General features: G+C 34.7%; 1 protein-coding gene and 1 long non-coding RNA gene across 3 annotated transcripts; one reads left to right on the forward strand and one right to left on the reverse strand.

Annotated features, from left to right (window-relative positions):
- Positions 1-53: 53 nt before the first annotated feature.
- On the forward strand, positions 54-11,657 carry LOC120631379 (mediator of DNA damage checkpoint protein 1-like). 2 transcript variants are annotated; one of them, XM_039900919.1, is made up of 9 exons: positions 54-231; positions 339-440; positions 2,485-2,580; positions 3,063-3,278; positions 3,459-5,523; positions 5,635-6,552; positions 8,085-8,237; positions 8,832-8,981; positions 11,187-11,657. In XM_039900919.1, exons 1-9 carry the CDS (start codon positions 157-159, stop codon positions 11,369-11,371), a joined length of 3,960 nt encoding a protein of 1,319 aa, XP_039756853.1. In that variant the 5' UTR covers positions 54-156; the 3' UTR covers positions 11,372-11,657. The 2 variants fall into 2 exon arrangements, with proteins under 2 accessions (XP_039756853.1, XP_039756852.1); XM_039900918.1 differs by having other exon boundaries at positions 3,459-6,552.
- LOC120631380 lies at positions 11,118-23,760 on the reverse strand. Its single transcript, XR_005659056.1, has 5 exons — positions 23,367-23,760; positions 21,390-21,396; positions 18,058-18,061; positions 17,867-17,871; positions 11,118-11,129 (listed from the first exon to the last, which is right to left on the reverse strand). It is a non-coding gene; the product is annotated as an uncharacterized LOC120631380 (long non-coding RNA).
- Between the last annotated feature and the right edge of the window lie 385 nt (positions 23,761-24,145).

Here is a 24,145-nt window from a genome sequence, read left to right on the forward strand (position 1 = left end):
TGTGACATATATTATATTCTGTGGCTAAAATGTTTACGACATAAAATAAATAGTGTTGCAGATATAGGTACCTAATCAATTATTTGCGCGTAAAGCGAATTTATAAGTAATTTTTTCATAACTTTTGTATTAAATGGAAAAAATAGATTATACACAATGGAGTTAACACAACGCCTCGAATGCACACAAGAACTTTATTCAAATAATTGTGCAAAATCTGTTCCAGAGCAGGTCAGACTTGTTAGAAGAGATTGTTTACAAACTTTTTTTCCTTCGAAATCTAAATTTATTAATTTGTATAAATGATAGACGATTGTTTAATAATTATGTGTTTTTAGATTGGCTTTCTAGGTATTTGCGGCAGTAAATATCCACTTAAAAAGGGGCCGAATAAAATAGGCAGGGATCCAGAAACATGCAATATTGTGCTTAATTTGAATGTAAGTAATCTTAAAAAAGCTATGTAAAATCTACTAGGAGGATGGAGTGTGGCTTAGATGCAAAATCACATCGTCGATTGCGCTGGTTAACCTATTGACTTGATCGACTTTGATCAGTCATATGTCATATGATTAGTTTCTCACATCAAACTCTCATGACATGAGACATGAACATTTTAATTGTATATTGAAAGCTATTTATTAATTAAATGATAATTATTGGGATATTTGTAAAAATCCTAATCACATATTGATAAAATATCTAGCAAATATTAATTTATAGTTATAGTTAAAAGTTTAATAATTTACCTTCTTTATAATATCACAGTAACTTTCCATAAGTAAGCAGCCAATGGACTTGATTTTTAGTTGAAAGGATGTAGAGTACATAACTTACATACTACACATTCTTTTTTTTGCCTTGGTTTATCAGCGATCACCCTTAAAAAAACTATAAGCAGATGTGAGGTTCAACCAGTTGAGTGTGCCTTCCATTGAGAACATCTCCAATTTAGATACCAAGTTAATCAATAATGTTTTTCCTTTTCAGTCTATTTTCATAGCTTTGTAATACATTACAAGCAAGGTAATTTGGGGGAAGTATTCCTTTGCATTGTTAATTTATTCTTCAACAGTTTTCATTTGTAATTGTATGGGATTTTGCTGTTGGTTATGAACCTATGGAACGCTGCTGATTTGCTGTAGGATCCGTTTTTGCGCTCATTGTAAAATTGATATGTTGGAATCACCCAACAATTGAATTCCGTACATCCAGATTAGTTTTAGCATTTCTTTGTAAATCAATAGTTTGATGTTATCCAGTACAAGAGTTTATACTGTATGTTGATCTCTTCCCTCTTCTTCTTTATGTTGTGATGCCATGTCGGTTTAGGTGTAACCCAACAAACTTTACATTATCTTTATGTAAGAGCTCAGTTCCTGTTCCTGAGACAGTTTCCTTTGTATAGGAGGAAAGTGATTTGGACTGATTTTGTGGTACTAACATTTATCCCATTTGCATGAAGCTACTGGGACATAACAGCTAGACCTCTTTGTTCCTAGCCAGAATAGCCTTATCATCAGAAAACGTGGCTGTTGGGACATGTTTCACGATAGGGAGATCTGCTTTGCATAACGTATACAACACTGGTCCTAATACTGAGCCTTGGGGAACGCCCGCTTTTATTGGATAGAATTTGTTGTAGCCATCTTCTTGACTTGGAATGGGCCTTTATGCCAGACCTTTGACCTGGTCAAAAGCTTGTTTTATATCTAGGAGGACTGAGGAACAGTATTGCTTCTCTTCCAGCGTTTTTTGTACTCTTTCACAAATTCTATGTTCCTGTCTGACAGTGGAATGTTGCTGGCGAAAACCAAACTGGTGACTAGGTATTGCTTTTTTATATGGATGGTGGCCTGGTTCCTCCTGAAGCCGATCAAGGTCTTGATATAAACAGGCTGGGGTGAAACGCTTGTCGTGCGAATTTCTCGTTGCTGCTGCCAGTAATATTCACTAACACAGGGGCCTGGGCATCCATTCTGTGGATTCTTCGGTAACATATCACGCAAGGGCCCGGGTAACTGAGAGCGCCGGTCGCTAGCCGGGTTGTATGTTAAATCGCTCCTACGGACGCGAACAACCTCTACCCCCTGCCTTACTACTCATAAACATTTTTTTCCCAGGAAAACAAACATTTCCCATTTTGCACAAACCCTAATAGACACATACAATAACACTGACAACCGCAAGGATAACACAAGAGTTAACTTAGTGGAAAGATTTTACATAACTTATCACACTTTGGTTGATTAGTTTTCACTATGCAGTATCCTATTTTGGATGCTTAGTTCGTCTTACTAACAAATTAAGTCTTTCATAAATCTCAGACCCTATTTGTGTTTTAATACCATTTTGATTGAGACACTTCGCATGAAGTATTATTTCTATGTGTATTAATGACTACACAGTAAACTTTCCAACCAGCAGTAGTAGTCAGTTTTCTGTTCACCATCTTAATTGTTCATTATCTTAATTTGTTTTTAGTCAATATCAAGGCAGCATGCTGTTATTAACATTCTAAACAGCAGAGATTTTATGCTTATGGATTTGGACTCTGCAAATAAAACTAAACTATCAGATGTAAGTATCAAATAGCATTAGGGTTAGATATTGCTATCAGTAGTAACAGACATTGCAATCCTAATCCTGCATTGAAAGATGCAGTGTTGGTATATAAGGTGACAGATGGATATTAGCTGCACCAATAGTGGATTGTGGGAATTCTCACAAGATACCTAGATTTGGTTAATTCAATTTGATTTAATTTGATCTTTAATTTATTTATTTTTGACAAAAATTTTCTAAATGTATTTATTTATTTTAACTACATTTCATTAAGTTTTTAAATTGTTTAATTGACATACAATGTTTAATGTTTGTGGGTAAAGCCTGAAAAAATGAAAATGATTATTATTACAATTTTAGTGATTAAACCAAACATAGATAACAAACAAACTTTTATATTTCTAATATTAGTATGGATAAGCTATTATCCATTATAGATATATATCAGCTTGTTTAAGCAATTTTTTGAGACTAACCAGAAAAACAATCTTTTTCAGAAAATATTACAGCCATATATACCACAGCTCTTGAAAAATGGGGATATGGTTCAATTTGGAGATGTTTTTGGAGTGTTTAGACTGCTCCAGGAAGAGAATGACCTGCCAATGACCCAGGCAATGGATATACCTGAAACACCTGTGCATAACCGTCATATATCAAAGCTCAATGTACATGCTACAACTATACCTGAGTCTCCAGAAGTTAGTGACAAGGTATAAAAATATATAGAAACAAAATTCCGTTTTAAAACTTTATAATAAACAGATTTCAAATCTGTTTCAAAAAAGGGACTAAAGTATGTAAGATTTGACCTATGTTGGCTTTTTTTTTCTTGGATTACTTGGCATTGCATCATCACTGATGATTAATCTGTTTTTAATATTAATTTTCAGGATGATTCATACATTGCAACATCACAACAAAAACCAAAGAATGTATTTAAAAGTCCAAATAACAATTTTCTTAAGGCGTCGGGAAAAACCATAGCAATAAAACCTGTTGGTACAAATAAAATAGATAATGTTTTTTGGAGTTCCTCTAAAAAATCGGATTCTTTCAGTACACAAACAAATATTTCTGGTGATCTTGATGATTCAGTTGAATTAACACAAAATTCTCAGAGTTTTGCAAATGAGAAAAGCATTCATGAAATGGAAACACAAAATCCATTTGCCAACCAAATTGAAAGTATAAATTCTCTCTACAATGCTTATAATGAACTTTTTAATCGATCTTCTCCTAACATTTATGAAATGGAAACACAGTTGCCTATAGTAGAATATTTGCCAGAAGAATGCAAAATACATGTTCAAGAAAACCTACAAATAAATATTAATACAGATAATAAGGAAAATGATGATTTTTATATACACAACGCAGAAACGCAAGTACTACGTGCTGACAAACCATCGTTATCTAAAGATAAAATAATAAGTCCAGAATCAAAGTTGACAGTTGATGTAAAAGATATAGCACCGATAGTGAACGAAAATGTAGCTAACGAATCCAAGTTATCAAGTCCAAAAAGTGTTTCGGATGACATAATATTATTTGACGAAATCGATTGTCAACCGCTGGAAGATAATATTGAATCCCAACAATTATTGTTGTCGCCAATATTAAAAAATCGCAAGCAAACAAATGATGATGATGATGATCAAACTATTCCACAATCCCAAATAAATTTTGTTCCTCAAAAAAGAACGAATCGGATAGAATCTGATAGTTCAACAGATTGTGAAGATATAAATGTTGCTGCTACTCAACTAATATCAAAAGTTAAGAACACTGATGAAAATTTAACAGACTGTGAAGACGAAACTGACGCTATTTTAATAGAAACAAATAAGAGTAAAAGAAAATCACCGGATATAGATGAAGATTCTACTGATTGTGAAGATTTTCATGAGGATGACTTGATTGAACCTAATAAAGTGGTAGACAAAGAAAATATTGAAGATCTACCTACGCAAGTGTTAGGAGATGCGACAGTTAAAAAAGTAACGACAAAAATGATCAGTAAACATGAAAATTTTGAAGACTTACCAACACAAATTGTTGAAGAAAATATAAATAGAGACAGTGAACTCAAGACCAATTTCCCTGATTTACTGACGCAGGTATTAGTTGTTGAGCCTGAAAAAGCTACTTGTCTTGAAGAAGCTTTAACCCAAAAAAAATATTCGGATGAAATCGTACAATTTAAAATGCCTTTTAAATCTCCAGTTAAAATAAAAAAGAAGGTAGACACTAATATAACACCTAGTAAAAGTAATGCTGTCACTGAAATTGAAGATGATGATGATGAGAAATATTATGCAGCTACTCAAGAGTTATTTGATGACTTATGTTCACAAAGGCCTGCATCTCCAGATGTTAAAATTGTAAATATTGACAAAAATCAATCTATGAGAGATAAAATAAATGGTGTCCAGACTATCCGAACGTCATCAAGTGGAAGTAGCGATGTTGAAGAAAAAATAACAGAGTATGTTTCTAATTTAACATCTTCACAAATAGAAGACGTAGTTGGAGTACAAAAAGATGATATTGTTTTAAAAAAAATGCCCAGTGATGGTTCAGACGTTGTTGCTACGCCGAAAAAGATAAATTGTATATCACTATTAGAAACAGATTTGCCTAACACGCAAGAAATAAAAACTGGTATCTCGCTAGTTCGTCATTCCGATACGGAATCATTTACTGACAACTATAGTGATTCAGAAAGGGATTCGGAAAGAGATTCTCCAATAAAGTTTAAACATAAATCGAAAGTTATACAAAAAATTAGGATTAATCTTTCAGACAAGTTTGACCCTGAAACTATACCTGTAAGAACCAGTATTCGAATAAGAAAACCAACAACAAAAATACAAAACTGTGATGAATCTTTTCAACTTATAGCTGACAAAATATTAAAGCCTGTATCGATTAAAAAGCAAGATGTAACAGTTAAGAAACAACATGCGAAAGAAAATACAGGTAAGCACAGGAAGGAAAAATCAAACAGAAGTAAAATTGAAGACCCTGATCAGCCGAATACAAGCAAAAGCAGCGCGCCAGGTTGTCATGGTGCTAAAAAGAACTACCATAAAAATACAGAAATAGACGATTCTAATAAAAAACAGTCCAAGAGAGGTAGAAAAGCCAAACAAAATGACGAGACAATGATCAATAAAGAAATACCCAAAATGACTGAAACTGCCACAGATGAGTGTAATTCAAATAATACAGGAAGAAGATCACGCATCAAACATAAACAAGAAGAAACTCGAAAGAAGACATCTAGGAATAAAGGATCCAAAACACCTGAAGAAGAAATATCTACTTTAGACATCAAAAATAAAAACAATGCAAAATTGACCAAACAATTACCCGTATTCTCTGAAAATGAAAATAAAACAACAATCACTAAGGAAAGATCTAAATCTCCAGAAATGGGCATAAAAAAGAAACCTTCTACTAGAGAAAGGTTTAAGTCCCCGGAACACGAACGGAAAAGAAAAACTTCCAAGGAGAATTCCAGATCTCCAGAAATAGGAATAAAGAAAAAATCTATTAAACCAAGATCTAGGTCCTCGGACGAGGAAACGAAAAAAAATACTTCGAAGGAAACAGGAAAAAATTTAAAAACAAGTGAGAAATCTGTAACTCTTAAGTCTGAAGAAACGAAAATTAGACGTAGTAAAAGAAACAGGACTAAGAAATCGGCAGAACCAGTTAATATTTCTGAACCGAAGCCAGCAAAACACGAACAAAGTAGAGTCTATAGTACTGTCAGTATAATGTCATCGGACTCTAGCACAGATTCGCCCAATAAACTAAAAAGGCCAGCAACAGGCGACCTAGATTTGCCCAACGCGAAGAAACCTAGGAGCGGTGTTAAGTCAATACTAAGAGCGACACCAGCCAGGAAACCAAAAACTCAGTACGTTTTGTTCACTGCATTCGCCTGTGATGAAGTGAAAGAAAAATTGGAGAAATTAGGTAAGTTTTATGATATTCAAATAGCTTTTGGATCGTATTGCGTGTACATTTCTTATTTTTGTGCAGAATTATGAGGTGATAGTGATAAGTATAACTACATTCGTTAACTTAAAACTAAAGATTCCAAGCATGTCCTGGTCTAAGAAAAACCACACAAAAAAAACTCACTAAGTTCGCTAATAATAATTAGTTAGGGCGTGCGTACAGCTGTTGTAGCCATCCCTTCTCTACCCGCGGGTACAGTACGAGGCGACTAAGGAAATATAACAGAGAAGGGCAGCAACGTTCTTCATCCTATTAACATGTACTGCAATTATGGTGTTTATGTGTGACTAAACTATGGGACAAACCTTTAGTTCGGCAGTTGACTGTTATGGGATACTGATGAATTAGTTATACAACGTGTAACCGAATTACGAAATAATGTTGAAAGATGCGGATAAGTAAACTTCATAAGGAATCACCTGGTAAAAATATTAAATGAAAAGAAGCATATTTATTTTTCCATTCAAACGAATTCAAAACATTTGACACACATAAAAGTTTTTACTTATGACAACCCCCCTATTGAAGATAAAAGACCGATACGCGCATAGTACCTAAGCTACGCGACGCGTACCTAATAGAGTGACAGGTGTCACATAATTTTAATGTTGTCAAAGTCAAAGTCAAAGTTATTAGGTTTTCGGTTTCACAGATAAGTCTCAAAGACAGTATATAATGTACCTCTAAAGCCTTTGAAGTATTATTTCGGTTTTTATTTACATGTTCTAAAGAAGGTAAAGCAATCGATACCCAAGCCTACATTATCCTTTATTTATTTATTAGTTATGTACCGTAAATTGTGATTGTACATGAAGTGTACAAAAGCTTATCTCATTAAGAGATCTTCCAGCTACCCCAGGATGTGAGTAAGATGATTTTATTGTGGTATAGGTCCAATAAAGGTATAATATACGAAATGATAACTACTAAAAATATGCATATAATATTATATGCTCCATAATTTATTTTATAATAGGAACTCTTCTTATCTACTTATGCCTGTTTTCACTAACGAAGAACAAGGCAATAAGCCTAAATAAGGAAAGTCTTATCTAAGGAGATTCCTAGGCATTCATCTACTTTTCAATAGTTATCGCCTAAAAGTTGGCGAAACGTTTTTTTTTTCGCTATAGACATCTGCATTGGCGTGCATATAGTTTCCAAGGTAGGCATAAAGCTGGAAGAAGGCATAACATGGAAAAATCCTCCTATTATAAGAGTTATATCAAAAAGCTGCGGTAGGCAGTGCTTTTACGAATGTATGAAGTGCACGCCACTGGACATCTCCTTTATCATTATTCATTATGCATTCCTAAGTTTAGTGAAAACGGGCATTAGGGGGTGCCATATAACCTCTGTCCTGCCCATGGGATGGGTTTAGACATAAAAAATTTCCTTTTTTTTCTCTTGTTTGACTTAATTTATATATATGATACCTTAGTGGAGACAACCAAAGCCCCAACCTAAATGAGAACATGTATTTTTAGGTGCCATAATAGTATCAGACGTGATGACCTGCACAGTTGTGTTGACAATGCAGATCAAGCGAACGTTCAAGTTGCTGTGCGCCGTTGGCCTTGGGAAGCCAATTGTTGGGCCAAATTGGGTCCAAGCTTGTGCTGACACAAACATGGTTGTTGGTATGTATTTATATTTTATATTATGAAATCAGAGTTGTAACTTTTCGAGAAAGAGGTCAACTGCCTGCTCTCACTCGGAAGTACTTGTAGGACATAAAGTCACTAAAATATATATAAAAACTTGGATACATTCATTTAACTTTGTGATGTTTTACTAAAATTCCAGTATCTGAGGTCTGGTTTTCAAGCTAATTGGACTTTTTAGCAAAAAATTTTGATATAAATATATTATTATTGGAACTAAAATGGTCCAAAAACCAATTATTTATGACTGATAACCAAACCATATGTTAGGTACGACTAGGTATTATCTTTTTATTAGATAAAATTAAATTGATACCTTTTTATTAGATAAGACAGCCGTTTGGCCAGTGGGCAGCGACCCTGCTTTCTGAGCCCAAGGCTGTGGGTTCTATTACCACATTTGGAAATTGTGTGGTGTTTGTGTGGGGAACATTAATGTTTGGTTTATGTATATTTTTTATAAAAATATTCATCAGTCATCTAAGTAAAGCTACGCTTACTTTATGGCTAGATAGCGATGTGTGTATTGTCATAGTATATTTATATATATACCTTTACCTGTTTGTTTAGATCCGTGGCTGTACCTACTGCAAGATGAAGTAACCGAGAGGAGGTTTAAATTCAACTTGCAACAGTCGCTTGTGGGGAGAAGGGAATTTCTAAAGGGTTACAACTTGTCATCTACGCCCAGTGTGATGCCCAGTACGCCAGAAATGAAACGTAAGTGCTCCAAACTGAAGTGCCTAGTGTGAGATTATCGACATGAATTTTTTTTTTTTATTTTACTATAAGTTGGACTGCAAATCTGTTTGACGGCCGACTGGCGCAGTGGGCAGCGACCCTGCTTTCTGAGTCCTTGGCCGTGGGTTCGATTCCCACAACTGGAACATGTCTGGGTGTTTATCTGTATATTATAAGTATTTATGTATATTATTCATAAAAATATTCATCAGTCATCTTAGCACCCATAACACAAGTTACGCTTACTTTGGGGCTAGATGGCGATGTGTGTATTGTCGTAGTATATTTATTTATCTCACCTGGTGGTAAAATGATGCAGATGGTATGTCTAAGATGGTAGCGGGCTGACCTGTTAGGGAGTATGGTAGTCATACCCCTAATCGGTTTCTACGCGACATCGCAACACTAAATCGCTTAGCGGCACGTCTCACGGTAGGGTGGTAAGTAGCCACGGCCAAAGCCTCCCACCAGACCAGACTAGAGAAAATTCTGAAATAATAAATTCCCAAATATCCCCTGCCGGGAATCGAACCCGGGACCTCCTACTTAAATTCACAGTGCCCACCGTTGCGCCAAGGAGGTCGTCATAACGTCGTACGAGTTCGTACTTATTCGTTCGCGTTAAACTACGTTTTGTATGGAAGTTAAAGCGCGCCATCTCGTGGCAAAACAGTTACAGTTCGTATTTAGCTATTTGAATGAAGGTCAATAATTATTTTACACGTTCTGTCCGTTCTCGCTCATGTTGTCCTGATGCTAAGGTTGCCTGGCAGAAATCGCTACTAAGCGATAAGGCCGCCTTTTGTGTTCTACTTCCGTCTTGGTTCTATTATTCTTCCGTTTCTATTATTCTTTTATTTCCCTAACTTCATAGTGTACAAATAAAGAGTTAAATAGTAATAGTTTGCTAGTTTTGTAACTAAGAAACATAATTGCCACCAGATGGCGCGTAAAAATCTCACACTCTCAAACCCAGAAGTTGAAAAACGGCGCTATACATACACTTAGTTAAACTGAAATGTCTAAAACTAATGCTGTCTCTTTCCATGGAATACAGCTAAAAGGACGGCAAAGCTTTTTTCTGTACGACCTGAGTGTGTAAGATTCGATATATATGTAAAACGGAATCAGTACCGGTGTCAGTTTTATTTTATTTTGTGAATTACCGGTAAATACGGCCTAAGCCTTCTCATTCTGTGAGGAGACCCGTGCCCTGTAGTTGGCCGCTAATTGGTTGTAAGGAGTTGGTGATAACTACGTTGCAAAAATTATTTCTTCTCGCGTCAATTTAAAAAATAATGACAGCGCGTCTAATAATGATCAATTGACAATGACAGATTGCAAGTTTGCCGTCAGTGTTGGTATACTCTTTGCCCAAACATCAAAGTTTAGTTTTAAATTAAAAAAACATATATTTTTAAGAAATTGTAAAAGACATTTTTTAGCTAATAGTTCAAAATTGCCACTGTTTGATTAAGATTGTCTAAATATTTTTACATTAAGATTAAGAAGTTGAACAAATTTTTTCTTTTTTTTTAAGATATACACTTGCGAACCTGCCATCCCCACCATAAACGCATAGTTTCTAAGGGGATGGATAATTATGTTGGAAAAATATTTGTTACTTTTATTTTGAACAATAAATTAAAAAAAAAAAATAATAAAATTTTTAAGTTAACTCTAGGGGCGCTGTATCCAAATATTTTAAGCTGAACTATGGAGGGTAGAGGTAAGGAGAGTCATCTTATATGGGAGAAAAGTTGAAAAAGTGTCCAGTGTATGCGCTAAATAACAGTTCAAAAATCCTCCACAATGGCGCTGGTGGATGCACAGGGTATGGTATGAATGTAGCAATCGTAGATGAATTGAAGTATGCCGAGTTAAAAAAATTAATGTCATTATCGACTAAAGTAGTTAATTATTGAGAATTTCAAAAACCCTCGTTGTACAAAATATTGTGGTAAATATAACCTTACTTCCTTGTATCTCCATACTTCCTTGTTTATTTTTCAAGCCTACTCTAACAATATTTATATTTGGCGCTTCTTTTAAGAGTTACCCTGATGCAAATGTGGCGCCATCCTAATTTAATACATTTTGACGACACTTTTTCATATACACAGATGACTCTCCTTACCTCTACCCTCCATAAGCTGAACCCTATAAGTTTCATGATTTTTTCAGTGATTGTGGAATGTTCTGGCGGTAAATGGAAGGAAGGCGGACCGCGGTGGATATGCGTGTCTACGAAGGCCGACCGAGCGCTTTGGCCGGGACTCAAACGGAAGGGCGCGGTCGTTGTCTCCACGGAATTCATTTTAGGAGGTGTTATGAGACAAACCATAGATATAGAAAAGAATATGCTGTAAAATACCTGTTTTTGCAGTATGTATTTTTTGTAAGTGGCCATTGTGAAACTGTCAGCTTACTGTCAGCCGCTGTCACTGTGACAGTACTGTGTGAGATGACAGGTCCATTTAATCCTGTTGCTATGAAAAAGGTTGATCCATAAATTCTATCTGCAATAGTAAAAGGAGCTTCTATATATTCATAGGCTTGTGAAGTATAGTAAAATAAATTCCCAAAATAATAGTAATTAATAATCTTTGAGTAGTTTGAGAAAAGTTATTATCTATAAGTCTATGACCTGTCATCTCACACAGTACTGCCACAGTGACATCACTGTGTGAGATGACAGGTCTTAAGAATTCCAAACAATCTTAGTCGGCTCGAAGATTTTTTAATGAAAGTAACCCGTATTTTTTTTGTACTAAAATGTATGTTGCGTTATTGTATGTAGAAATTCCCTATCGCTGTAAGTCTGCATCGATCTACAGAGAAGATTTTACTTTATTGGGTCATTTTTGAAATTATAATGCTAAAATTGCTCGAGTGTCTTGCAGATATGATTATAATCGGACGGTGTAATAGGAAAAGAACTTCAACCAAGTAGTTTCGAAAAAAATAAATGTAGCATAACGTGTGGAATATAAGATTTGCTTGCATGGAGTCGTCGTGCCATATCAAACTCTGTAATCGTCAAAGTAAAATGGACCATACTTTACACACTTGTACACCATTGCTCTTCATCTTAACATCTACTCAATTTGGTAGGTCGCCTGGTAGAGATCGCTTTTAAGCGATAAGGCCGCCTATTGTACCTTTATTTTAATTGTATATATATATTTTATTTAAACGCTTGTTTTTTTAAAATTTGGTGTACAATGCATTGCAATAATTGCATTCATTCGTTCATTCAAGTGATTCTATAAAAATAAGATATTGTTTTATATATTATATATATTTAAATAAGTATTGATATTTTTATTTTATGGGTATATGTATATATGCACCACCAAACTATTTGCTGTCTTTTCGTCGCCATTGGTGGCCTGAAAAAAATCGCTATGAAGCGATAAGGCCTCCAAACTGTATAGTGTGTAAAGTCACTCTTTTAACAGTCGAAAATCCTGTACTTCTGTTTTAGAAACTTTCTGTAAAAGCCCCGAGCTGAAGAATTGTAGGGAAATTTGATCTATAATAACAACTGAATAAGAACCGATGATTTACTCAGATGTTCAAGTATTTCGGTACTCGATACCTTTCAAATGTCGGAGCGTGAAAAGATAATAGGTTCATATTCAGACGTTATGCTTCATTTGTCTTATAAATACTTAAATGCTGGTTGGGCCAATTTCGTTTAACTACACTTAGCGAGCAAACTGTCCGCGTTTGGATTATATCTACTAATAAAAGTTCTAGTATTTCTGGTAGATTCTGTGAATTTATCACTATATCAATATTATCAATATTTAAAAAAAATGCTCTGACCTCTTGTATTACAGAGTCTTGTAGGACAGGTTGCTGTCACTTTGATTTTGTCACCAATTGATTGACGCCATTTTGGCGCTGTCAGCGTGAAGCCGTAATGCGAGTGTTCAAGGAACTAAAATTAGAATGACTAGAAACACTATATTATTAGTTCTAGAGACACTCGTATGTCACATGTGTCACCTTAAATGGGGACAAAATTGAATCTGTCATTTGTGTAGCGACAGCCAAGACAGTCCGATGTGTTCATGAACAAGGAAAGAAGAGAATCTGTTATAACTACGAATAAAGATACAAGTGTGAAGTCGATACTAAAATGTCGAGTCTATTATTGCAATTTTTTTTCCACCACAAGTTAGCCCTTGGCTGCATTATCACCGGGTGGTAAGTGTTGATGCAGTCTAAGATGGTAGCGGGCTAACCTGTTAAGGAGTATGGTAGTTGTTCCTACCCTGAATAGGTTTACCGCGACATTGCACCGGAACATTAAATGGCTTAGCGGTATGTCTTTGACGGTAGAGTGATAACCAGCCACGGCCAACGCCAAAGCCTTCCACCAGACAAATTTACTGAGGAATTCCATCTTAAACAACGAAAATTTGGCTTAATTTGCTTATTATCTGTGAAAAGCAGGACAATCTACGGTGTAGTCAATAACTTCTTCAATCTTAATGCCTTGAGTATAATCAACATCTGCTGAGGATGCTTCGTTTTCGGAGGGATACGTGCGTAGAAAATATATCTGTTTGGTGTGGAAACAAGATTTAACACAATTATTATCCTGCTTTTTGCGGATTGCAGAATATTGAGCTTAATATTCATTGAGAAACCAATTAGGGGTATGACTCCTGACAGGTTAGCCTTAGACTGCATCATCACTTACCACCAGGTGGGATTGCAGTCACGGGCTAAGTTGTAGTCAAATAAAAAAAAAGTGACGCCTGCTTCTACCCAATATTTTAAAGCGAAGGCTTAGTAATACGACCCTGTTGGCACCCTACGGATACGGAACGCCAGAAAAAATCATCATAAGCTAAGTTTTAATTCCAATGACATAAACCCAATATTAAAATATGTATCTAATGATTTTTTACTAATGTTAACAGATATGCTTACATTTTTACCTATTTTTGTAATTTAGTCGCGTTTTAAAACAAATTTGTTATATTTTGGGTGGAAATGTTGATATAGTTTTCTAAACGTTTCAGAATATAATTTGATTATGTTTTTTGCACGAATGGAAATATATTATTTACGAGATTAAATTGGGCGCATTTAAACGAAGCGGTGATAGTCCAGTGGGTAAGACTTCCACTTCACTTTCGGGAAGATAAGTTCGAATCCCAGCACGCACGTGCTTTAGCGTAAGTTTTGAGCGTTTTAAACAAAAAATAATGGTTTAAAAAAAAATAATGGTTTAAAAAAAACATTTCTTCCCCCGATTATTTTGAAATGTTCAAGATCAAAATGATTGAATTATCTTTTCTTACATTTTAATCATTTTTATCGCATTGTTCATCGTTGTTAAATTTTATATTATAATAAAAAATATTAGTTTTTATTTATTGTTTTTTTACTCTATTCCTTACCCTTGTGTATACCTTCTGGGCAAAGGCCTCTCTCGTAGGTGAGGCTTTTAGAACATAAACCCACCACACTGCTGCAATGCCGGTTGAAGGACTTTGAATACTATTTTAAAATGTATTAAAACAATGAACGTTTATTTCGAGAATTAATTTGCGTGCTTTTGAAACTTATGGCTTTAGGCCGCGTTCACATAGAACGTCCGTTTTACAGTCCGCTTAAACCTATATGTCGCTATCGTATGTAGTTGTATGAGTGAGTTCACAGTCTAGTGTTGCCCAAATGCAAGAACAAGACGAGACTTAGCCAGTCTTGGTCTTGGTCTTGCGCCAATACACCTGGACTTGGTCTTGGTTTTGGTCTTGCGCTCCCAGTCTTGGTCTTGGTCTTGGTCTTGCAGCAAGAGTCTTGCAAGTCTTGCAATTACCTATTAGTCTATTACTATTTATTAAAGTTTACTTTAAATCTTAGAAAAACGTATTAGAATTGGAACATTGTGAGCTTGAATTAACATAGCCATAGTAAAGATCAAGCAGATTAATAAATAACTGAAGATTTGATAAGAAATTCGAAAAATCAACTGACCTATATGTCGTTTTCCATGGAAGTAACTGTTTCTTAATAAACATTTATGATTTATAAGCTTACATTTGCTAAAACATGTAAAAAAACAAATTAATTACAATAACTTGACTGTATTTTAAAGAACAATACTTATCTGTCTAGAAAGAGATTGAACCCTCAACTTATAAGAAATTTAATAAAAGAGTTTTACGATTTATCATTTATTTGAATAAAAAATAAAATACAACACAAATCAACAGCTTTATCATTAGGTTATGATACTTTATATCAATTCTTTTGACCAAGAATTAGTACAAAGTAACCATCTGGCTGACTCATCACTTAACCTATTTCTATGTTTTCTAATTACTAATGATGCTTTAGAAAATAACCTCTCAGCAGGTACTGAAGTTGCAGGTATTGAGAGAAAATCACGGGCCATTTTCGATAAAATCGGATACTCTGTCTCATGCGTCCTCCACCAATCTAAAATGTCTTCCGAGCTGGCAGTTCTTGGTTTTCTCAGGTACTCCTCCAACTCGTCTATCACTAAGCCTTGAAGACAAGATCCAGATGACGTCGAGGGACATTCATATAGTTTATCAAAGTCTATTACGTCTTCATCTTCATCACATACTTTATTGTCTTTTTCTGGTAATTCCAGAGATTTGTTCAGTGAGTGTAGACTTTTATATTCTTCATAAAGTTCATTGAACTTGCGCAGACTTTCTGTTTTAAGTTGCTTCCCCCACATTGTCAGGTCAAAAGTCTGAGCCTTATGCCTTGGGTCTAAAATTAAAGAAGTACAATAAATCTAGTTGCTCTTCTTGTAATGTTTAAGCATTTTGTCTCGAGCTGCTTGGAAAGCTAGAATGAGCCTTTCATCCACTTCAGATCGATTAGGTTTCTCATCTAACTGTTTTACCATGGATTCAATTTTATCTAGCAAGAGATTAAATGATACAATGACTAGCGGTAACGTAACATATTTGTCTCCACCAAGTTTTGTACTTAAAAGTTTAAAGTTTATTAGAAATTTATGTAATTTTTCGAGTACCTGCCATTCATTAGCTGTGATTTGAAAATCATTCAATTCGGTGACAGAACTGCACAATATGTCAATGCCCGCTCTCACTTTTAAACCAAATCCAATCATATCATGTGTGGAATTCCATCTCGTTGGACAGTCAAGAATGGCATTTAGATTTGATGGCACGCCAGCTGCTTCACAAGCAGACTGAAACTTCTTCTTCACTATCTCACTTCTTTTTATTTTACTGGAAATACTGCGTAACTTTGTTACAGATGTACGCGAGTCAGCAATATTTGGTGCAGATTCTTCATCTTCCTCATCCTCAGTTTCGTCTGCATAGTCTTCGTACTGCTGATCTTGCGCGTTAGTGTCAGACTCACAGTGTAATGCTAAGGTCTTTAATAAATCTTGTACACCAAGGTTTAAAATGTGAGCAAAGCACCGGAAATGTTGATTGTCTGAATCAAAGTGTGGCGGCAGCTGTTTGCCCAGTTCATACATAAATTTGGTATTTGCAGTTGCGTTGTCGACCGTGATACCTTGTATTTTATCAATTATGCCATATTCCAATAAACATTCATGGAAAAGCGTTGCAATATCTTCCCCAGTATGTCGACCGCGTGATGGTATAAAATCAAGAACTACAGATCGATACTTCCATTCGTTGTCTATATAATGAATAGTAACCCCGTAGTAACTCCTACCAGCAATTGACGTCCACCCATCAATGGTAAACGACATTTTAGATGATAATGGTTGAAGTCGTTCCTTGAGATTCAATTGGAGCTCTTCAAATCGCTCTTTGACTTTCCTTCTAAGTGTAGACCTTTTAGGAAACACCATATTAGGGCAAATACGTCGAAAATATACTTGTGTAGCTTCGTCATCGAAAAATGAGAAGGGAAGATATTTTTTCACCACCCAATCAACTGTAGCTGTCGTGATGTTGTCACTGCTGTTTTCCGACTGAAACAAAACAATAAATCTTGTGTTATTATTTAAAACATACTAGGTTTGAGCGTATAAGAGGAGGAGGTTTGTTGTTGTTAAATCGAGAAAATCGTTAAATTGATATTTGTTATATTAAGGTTGCACTGTACTGTAATTTACCAAAATAAAGTACTTAGTTGTTACTGGCCGATTAAATGAAAATATGGGTGTTTATAAAAAATATTTAAGACGATAATTACATACTTAATATGTCGCACCCCTAGATGAAAACACCACTAACTCAAAAATACTTACGTAAGTTAATGGCGTTTTTGAAAGTATCGCATGAATAGCTACGCGGAGTTAAAATTCTTTTAACTGTTAAAAAAATATTCTTACCTGTCCACTTCTTCCAGCGGTTACTAAAAAGCTTGTGATATCTCCACTTAATTTTGGTTTAACAGGAAGAAATATTTCTGATTCCTTTTTGTGGAAAGACATTAGATGTTTCCTTAAGCCTGAAGTGTTTCTGTTTTTCATTTTTATTTCAATCTTTTTATGTTGGCACAATTTACACAAGGCAGTTTGGGATGCATGAATTATTTCGAAAAACTCCTCAAATTTGCTTTTGGGTCTTTTAGATCTGTGACTCAAACTCTCGTTACTCGGACTAGAATAATTTGAATCTTCGTCACTCATATTAAATTGTACACGTGATACGTTTTTAGAAAACAACGAGAATTAGTAAAAACAATTATTAAGTTAGAATCGAAGCACAGCTCAATTGGAAATGACTGGAATTAAAATAATTCCTTCATTTATAGTACGTTTCCTTGCTTTTTACCGCGCCGCCTCGCCACGTGCCGGCTCTATGAAAAGGATGCCGCCGCAAATCGAACGATGCCGCGTGCGGCGTACAAACACACACTAAATATTACCTACTTGTACAGACGCGACCCGTGAATAAAATATATGTAAAGAATTAGTGCCAATCACTATTCTTTACATATAAGTGAATGTTTTGGCGTGCATCTATACTAATATTATAAAGCTGAAGAGTTCGTTTGTATGTTTGATGACAGAAGTTTTAAAATAAATAAATAAATCCTGAACGTCACTATACCTCCAAAGTTACTATTCCTCGTGGACGAAGTCGCGGGCACAGCTAGTAAATACTTACTCTCATCATCTCTCTCAGAGATATTCGAACACTTTTTTGCTATTTTTTCTTGTAAAAACTTAAGAAATATAATGACTAAATGTACAATAATAGTACCTAAGTAATTAGTTTAAAACTATATAAGTAATCAATATTATAATTACTTACTAGAATGAATTATTATGACATCTACTACCTATCCTCACCATTTTATCCTAATCATAATACTACTTGCGTGATAAGTATAATGTATTCATTTTCATTCTAAGCACTCTGAAACTTATTTATTCTTTGGAACACCTGTAGGTACTCTTAAAATTCGAAATTATTTTGCATGAATAGTGTCAAATGTTATGATTTCGGCGCGGCGGCAACGATTGTTTTAGATTTCAAAAGAAGCCGCCGGCGCGTGTATCATAACCATGTACTTCCGAAAAGCGGCAAATTTCTTTGAGAAGTAAGTACAAAACCTTTGATGCCGCATTATCAAAGTGCCGATGGTTAAAACATAACTATGCATGCACTCAGTTTGATTTTAATAGATATTTTTTTATTCGCTATGTTTATGGTATTAGTCGTAATGCGCATAGGTCCAGTTTTTCATATTCTTTGATATAGTTTTTTGCGTCTCATAGAATTCCTAAGCGTACCTACCTACCTATACACCGAACTGTTACACCTAACTACTCCGTGAAATAGCGCTAAGTCCTAGCTGCAAGACGCAAGAGTCTTGCAGGCTATGTCTTGTTCTTGCTCAAGTCTTGCACGGTCAGTCTTGGTCTTGGTCTTGCTAAAAATACGCGGTCTTGTTCTTGGTCTTGGTCTTGCAAAAACGCAAGAACAAGACCAAGACTGCAAGACCAAGACTGAATTTGGGCAACACTAGTTCACACAGAGTACAGTATTCCGGATCCAGTATAAAATACCTAACCGACAAAATAAGCAGCAATTCGTTTTACAGGTCCGTTTAAACGTATATATTATTTGCGTATGTAGTTTTATGAGCCAGTTCACACACATGACTGTATTCCGGATCCAGTAACAACAGAAATACTGATCCGTTTTATTGAATCGGAAACGTGCGAGGCTTCGCAGAGGCGCGGGGGTGCGGTGTGCTGCAAACAGCCGCCATTTACAACGTCCATCCTCGTAGAAAGTAGACGATACACTGAAGAACGAAAGTCCAGTACCGACGGATCTGATAAAATAGGTTCTGTAAATTATGTGTGAATATTACCACCAGTAGTGACAGATCAGTTAAAATGGATCCTGTAAAATCGGATGTTCTATGTGAACATCTACGCCTCGGTGATGGCCACAGCGCGGAACTCGGCACGACGTGTTCCTTACATGCCCTGCGAAGTCTTGCTCTGTTCATAGGCCATTGCTTATCTCTAACCATTAGGTGAGCTATCGGCTTGGTCCGTCACTTCCCTATCCCTATCCCTACTAATATTATAAATGTAAACGTAAGTTTGTTTGTTACGCTTTCACGCAAAAACTACTAAACCGATCATCATGAAACTTTGTACACAAATTTCTGAAGGTATTAGAATATATAATTTTTTTTTTTTTTTTTTTTTATTTGGAAAACAAACAGCTATAAATAAATTTTTACAATGGATAAACTTAATTATAGATCTTACACAAGCCAATAAAGTTTCCACTATTAATTAAAATTATCATAATGATACGGGAGTTTGGTTTAATTATATATAAGTAACTTATACTAAGTAATACTAGTTACAATAAGTTAATAACGCAAAAATGATTCCTCATTTACAAAAAGTTAATCTAAGAAAAAACATACATTCAAGTGCATTTTTTGATAGCAGATACAAACTTTCCATACTTATAATAAAATTGGTCTATATGTTGATACTTATTATTGTAAATATCACATGTTCTTATAATAAATCTGTTCCGGCTATAATTGGTCTTAGCACGTGGGAGAAGGTACGTATTCATTTTACGATTAGTACGTTTGTCGGATTTGGGAACACAAAATTTTATTTTATTTGTCAGATATTGGCAATCGATTAGGCCGTTTATTATTTTGTACAAAAAAATCTGATCTTTGTGTTCTCTTCTAAGTTGTAAAGAGTTTAATTTTGTAGGGTCAAAGGAATTAAATCTTTTACTAACACACTTAAAAAATTTACGCTGAATGCTCTCTATCATATCCACGTGAATGGCGTAATGCGGATTCCAAGCAATGGAACCATGTTCTAGGTGGGATCTTACGAGTGAGTTGAAAAGTAAAATGAGTGTATTTGGGTTCTTAAAATCAATGGTCTGACGCAAAACAAAACCAAGCATTCTATAAGCTTTATTACGAATAATATTCAGATGAGGTTCAAACGATAATCGACTATCCAACTGGACTCCCAGGTCTCTTACCTCATCTACTCTACGTAATTTTGTACCGAGTAAATTATAACTGTAAGGTATAATTTTCTTTTTCCTCGTAAAGGTAATGAAACAACATTTATCAACATTCAAAGTTAAACCGTTTTTTATACAGTATTGACTGACATGGTCTAAGTCATTCTGCAAATCTTGACAATCTTTTTCTGTTTTAATTATATTAAAGATTTTTGTGTCGTCAGCATATAAAAGTAAGTTCGACTTTTTGATACAATTTACAACATCGTTGATAAAAATGTTAAAAAGTAAAGGCCCGAGGTGAGAACCCTGAGGTACTCCAGATGCAATTGGTACAAAAGTAGCAGTATATCCCTTGACAGCAACTGCTTGAGTACGTTCACGGAGATATGATGTGAGCCATCTCAGGAGGTCACCATGTATACCGATTGCCTCTAGCTTCCTAATTAAGATATCGTGGGATATTTTATCAAAAGCCTTCGAGTAATCGGTGTACACGGCATCAACCTGGAAACCATTGTCCATTGCCTCTAAAGTGACATCAAGAAGTTGGCATAGATTGGTTTCCGTGGAGCGTTTATTTATAAACCCATGTTGAAAGGGCGTCAATAATGGTCGTACTGCTGGGAATAACGTGTCATATATAATCTTTTCGAAGAGTTTAGGAATGACTGATAATTTGGATATACCGCGATAATTACGTATGTTGTGTTTATCTCCATTTTTATGGATAGGAACAACGATAGAACGTTTCCAAGTGTTTGGCATTACTCCTGAATTCAGAGATCTCTGGAACAAAAGTGTTATGGGCTTAGACAATTGTTTGCTACATTTTTTAAGGAATAAGGGATGAAGACCATCAGGGCCACTGCCTTTAGTCGAATCAAGACCTGATAAGTACTTTTCAACTATTTCAGTATTTATGTTTACGTTTCCAATAAGTGCTTGTGAAGAGTTAAAAATGTTGATGTTCGAAATAGCATTCGAATGGTTTTCGAAGACCGATTCAAAAAATTTATTGAAAAGATCCGCTATTCGTTGCCCATCATATGCATTTTCATTATCTAGATATAGACTATCAGGTATTCTATTAACGTGATATTTTGACTGTAAGAATGACCAAAAGCATTTTGAGTTTAAAGAAATATTACCTTCTGTACGCTGAATAAACGAACTATACAATGAAGCTTCCAAGATTTTGAATTCAAGCCGTAGATGAGAAAACAATATGTAATCAGATTGCCTGCAATAAATTTTCCATTTCTTATGTATTTTCAATTTTTTATTCAAAAGTTTAACTAATGGACGAGAGTACCAACTTGGATATCTCGTATTATTAATGACAAGCTTGGACGGTATAAACTTATCAATTGTTATATTAACTATTGAATAGAATTCATCTACGGCATCTGCCACACTCCTGTCACCGAGACGCTCGCTCCAGTTCACCTTCCCTAACTCTGCATTAATTATGTGGTAATCGGCAGTATGAAAACGTCAGTACGAAAAAAATATATAGGATGCTTTTTATCCCGAAATTAAGCTCGGTTCTTTTGGGAGAGGGGTAGAAGGTGTTTGACGATTTTACACCATAACGCCGTCAAATGATAACCGATTTAAATAATTACTTTTGTACTTTAGAGGTTATACTGTCTGTTTAATTTTGCCCAAATTTCGTGTCGATCTGATGAATGTGAATGGAGATAGAGGGCACAACTCCTCAGCAGACGGCAGCCAACCAGTCATTTAAGGCTTAGCTATCCTTAATACATAAAGTGCGTAGAATTACACCTAAATCAAATGCCACATGTCTTTCGAAAAACAAAAACAAACGCAGACGAAGTCGCGGGCAACATCTAGTATTACTATAAAAAAAAGACTAAAAAAAATTGTGTACAGCAGAAATCGCCCGATAGTATCACGTTATAGACAGGTCTTCTCTACTTATATTCTTCACGGAGTAAAAAAAAAACTAAGACAATTACACAAGCGTCAATTTTATTTAAATCCTTTATTTTTTATGAACTTCAGATTTCCATTGTAGAAAATCTATTTTTTATTACACATCATTCATACACCAAAAGAACTATATCCATTACATTTAACATATAGAAGGTAAAACAAAATAATAGATCACAAATAAACATTAATTTTTTGCAATTTTGCCTTTGAAGAGGTGTCAAAATTAAAATCAGCGTTGGGAGTTTTTAAACCTACCTCGTATTACGTATAGGAGTACACAGGTGTGTAGTACAGGGGTGTAGGATTTTCTACCAACGTAATTTATTGGATGGCGTAAAAGTTAACTACGCTTTGTATGGAGTCGAAAGAGTGTGCCTTCTAGTTATACATAATACTGGAAAAAAATATTGTAAGAGCGTAGATGGCGCTCTTAGCGCGAATAATTCCCAATGCACCGCTTCCCACGACGCCGCTCTTCTTTTTGACATAAGCTCATTGGCACCCCTGAGATTTTACATCGATCTAAATAATAATCTTCAAGGCATTTTAAGTATCTGATTACTGTTATCTAAATACTGTTAGAGAAAAAAATTACCTAATGTTATAAAGGTTAAGATTGCCTGAACTTCTGCAGCCATCGATCCGCGGAACGTTGTAAGTACTCACCTACTTCTATTACGCGCCTTTATCATACCAACAGAAATAATACTAGAAAAAATCCACTGCGCAGCTACATTTTATTACAATAAATGCGTATATATAATTTATTGATATCTAATGTAGTGAAACAAACCATAAATGAGGGTACGTATAAACGCTTAAATTTTTAGTGTTTTTTTATATAATCATAACTGTGGCAAACAGATTTATATAAATTCGGAAAGGCAGTCTTTAATCCGTGCAGTATAATTGTCACATGTCATTATGGAGTTACACTGAAGGATAAAATTACAATTCAGTCAAATTAATTAGGTAATTCACATTACCTTCTCGCTTTTTGTTCTACACAAATTCGTAAGTACAAAAATCTCGGATATAAGGCACTTCAATTTGATTGAGTATGATTTCTGTGTTAATTATTTGGTTATTTCATTAAATATTATGTCTAAAGTTCTCTCATCTACTCCATAGAAACCCATTAATGTTAATATTACCATTGTATGGTGTAAGTATGTGAATTATTTATTAGTAGGTATAAATGTAAGTAATCATAAATAAAGTTTTGTGCAGAAGTCGCCACAAACAAAAAGCAAAGAAACTTTCTATTTAAAACGTACCTAGAAATATAACATATTAAAATTTCGCATTTATTACATCCTTATAATAATATTATTAATAAATAATTATAGGAAATAAATGAGTCGATGCGAAATTTTGATTTGTAACATCTTTAATCGCAAACAAGAAAACCTATAACTAATAAATTTGCACACTTGTATGTATAAGAAAACAATATTTGCTTTAAATATTTAATTTACATTACACTATTATTTAAGAATATTAATTACAATAATTTACAGTACAGTAAAATCTTCTATTACTAGAAACTTAACCTTTTTTTTGTTGTTTAAAGTTAAAGTATAGACTATAATTATATAGTCCACATTATGTTATCTGCCTTAATACTTATACGATCTTTTCGCAACTTTTGTATTAAAACTATGTTTTGAAAGAAAAAAAATATATTTCTTACGA

Source organism: Pararge aegeria, chromosome 18, assembly GCF_905163445.1.
Source record: "Pararge aegeria chromosome 18, ilParAegt1.1, whole genome shotgun sequence".
Taxonomy (NCBI): domain Eukaryota; kingdom Metazoa; phylum Arthropoda; class Insecta; order Lepidoptera; family Nymphalidae; genus Pararge; species Pararge aegeria.

Coding starts and splice junctions, on each gene's coding strand:
- LOC120631379 (XM_039900918.1), top strand. CDS start 157: ATGGAGTTAACACAACGCCTCGAATGCACACAAGAACTTTATTCAAAT. Junction 441..2,484: donor ATATTGTGCTTAATTTGAAT/GTAAGTAATCTT, acceptor ATTTGTTTTTAG/TCAATATCAAGGCAGCATGC. Junction 8,238..8,831: donor TGACACAAACATGGTTGTTG/GTATGTATTTAT, acceptor CTGTTTGTTTAG/ATCCGTGGCTGTACCTACTG.